Source organism: Etheostoma spectabile, chromosome 3 (assembly GCF_008692095.1).
Source record: "Etheostoma spectabile isolate EspeVRDwgs_2016 chromosome 3, UIUC_Espe_1.0, whole genome shotgun sequence".
Lineage (NCBI taxonomy): Eukaryota > Metazoa > Chordata > Actinopteri > Perciformes > Percidae > Etheostoma > Etheostoma spectabile.
In genome coordinates this window covers 11,412,926-11,415,303 of record NC_045735.1, presented here as the reverse complement: position 1 = coordinate 11,415,303, position 2,378 = coordinate 11,412,926, and the positions used below count along the sequence as shown (strand labels likewise).

The 2,378-nt window shown below is 39.7% G+C and overlaps 1 protein-coding gene across 1 annotated transcript in view; it reads left to right on the top strand.

The window, feature by feature from the left end:
• Window positions 1-861: 861 nt before the first annotated feature.
• ssr3 (signal sequence receptor, gamma) overlaps window positions 862-2,378 on the top strand; it is a 3,319-nt gene continuing 1,802 nt past the window's right edge. Inside the window, exons 1-3 of the mRNA XM_032508488.1 lie at window positions 862-1,121; window positions 1,654-1,780; window positions 2,183-2,281. Coding sequence (XP_032364379.1) covers window positions 989-1,121; window positions 1,654-1,780; window positions 2,183-2,281 — 359 coding nt within the window. The 5' untranslated portion in view covers window positions 862-988. The remainder of the gene's footprint in view (window positions 1,122-1,653; window positions 1,781-2,182; window positions 2,282-2,378) is intronic.

Here is a 2,378-nt window from a genome sequence, read left to right as displayed (position 1 = left end):
TTACTTTACAATACCTTATGTGACACCACTTTACTTTACTTCAGTCTACCTTCTGCACATTGCCTATTGTTTGCCTGTTTTTCTTGTGTGTTTACTTGTTTGTTTCTTTTGCTTTCATTGTAGAAAATGCTGTTGTAACAAGGGAATTTCCCCGCTGTGGAATGAATAAAGTATTATCTATTCTAATCTAATCAAATTTCTTATACTGTGTATGGTCTCGCTTTGCCAGACCATCCACTTCTGGGATGGGAGAAAAGCGTGCTCTGGTTTATTGGCATTTCTTAAAACCAATGACAATCGTCATGGGCGGCACTAAGCTTCACACAAAACCGCTGTAAAATAGACGTGCAAGAGAAAACTCAGATTTCACAGATAATCTAGCTAGCTTTATCAATTTGCCCTGCAGAGATCTGAGGAGCAGTAAATCCTAGTCCTCATAAAGCCACCATTTTCTTTGATAAATGATCTGCTTCATAGGCTATGTTTTGCATAAGATAGTACGTGGTGCCAGTATTTTTTCTCTATACTCCTCCTTGAAAAGAGCAGAGGTGAAAATTGGCAAGAAAACTTTGAATGTTATACGCGTTTCAGTCAGGACCACATAGAATTGTCCAGTAGACTGTCAATATGTTTAGGGAACATCAGAATCATCTTTATGGCTTCTTTAAATCTCAGAAAGAAATGACTCAAAATTTCTCAAATATAACAAAGAGGAAAGTGAGGAAATAGGTTTTTTGGGGGGGGGGGTCTGCCCCTGTAGGCAGGTTGTGTGAAACCTAAAGGTGCAGTGTCTTTGTCTTCCTGTGGTGGGCAGCAATAAGCTGAAGCGCCTTGAACGCTTAATGCATCCACGCTGGAACGAAGAAGAAGAGAGTCGGTGTGGTATTTCCGGGTTTATGCTGACGCGTCCCTCTTCTGCTCATACTCCGACGTGTCAGTCCTCTTGTGTCCAGAGCTGAGCAGAGAACAGACCGCTCAATCCGCAGGCATGGCTCCCAAAGGCAGCAACAAGCAGCAGTCAGAGGAAGACCTTCTTCTCCAGGACTTCAGTAGAAACCTTTCAGCGAAGTCCACTGCTCTCTTTTACGGAAATGCACTCATCGTTTCTGCCATCCCCATCTGTGAGTAACCAGAGAGACTGGAGCAGCTAGCGGATGCTAACTAGCGCAGCAGGCTAACACTAGAGGAGTAATTTAAGAAAGAACTGAATTATGTGCTTGTGAAGAATGCCCTGAATGAACGTTATTACCTCATGCCTACTGTTACTACACTACACAGAAGAGCATAACACAATATATTATAATAATGGCTGTGATAAACTAGCTAAAGGTAGATTAGTGTCTAGATTACTGGGTAACGTTGAGAGAATACTCCATTGCTATCTCTGATTAAAAGTTGTTAAAGTACTGTAGGTTTAAGTGCCGTTTAGGATTATAGTAATTAACACTATAGTTAGCTAGCTAACGTTGGTAGTCTTTTGTAATTTGTTTTTTTTAATGAAAATCAAAATTAAAAAAAAAACGAGGATGAACCCAGAACACTGCATATAGTTATTTTACTAGAGAGCACCTGGGTTATAAAATGTGTTTAACCAACATAATGCATATTTACTGACTTTCTTTTTTGCCAATTGATTGACTACTATTGTTCTAGGGCTGTTTTGGAGGATTTGGCACATGGACCTTGTCCAGTCTGCAGTTCTGTATGCTGTGATGACTCTGGTCAGCACCTACCTGGTGGCCTTTGCCTACAAGAACGTCAAGTTTGTTCTCAAACACAAGTAAGAAGGATAAACACACTACTGCATTGGCCCTCTAGTTTTTCTTTCCTGTACATTTACATTATTTGGATCAGGGGTGCATGTATATTACTGTCCCACAGCTGGTACAGATAACATTTTAATTTGATTAAGTTGCTTGACATAGAATATAGCACTTATTGGGGAAACTTCAAAACCAAGTAATAATCTAGTATGTAATATGTCCATACATTTGGAAAACTAAGTACCATATACAACAATAGAAGGTGTGTCCATAAATCACTAGTTTATTTTTCTTCTTAAAAGTCGACTTCTGTTAGTTTACAGAACTGCTCTGCACCAAGTACTTTTTTATTTTTTCACAAGCTTGACAATCTTTCACAGATTTCCAATGTCTGCAATGTTTCTCACTTCCTCCCCCAGAGTTGCCCAGAAACGTGAGGATGCTGTTTCCAAGGAGGTAACCAGGAAGTTGTCTGAAGCAGATAACCGTAAGATGTCCCGGAAGGAGAAAGACGAGAGGTGAAACATGCATCATATTGTAAAGCCATACCTCAAATATAGTGTGTTGTGCTTGGCTTATGCACATGTGGAATTACCTTTTTACAGATTGTTTTTA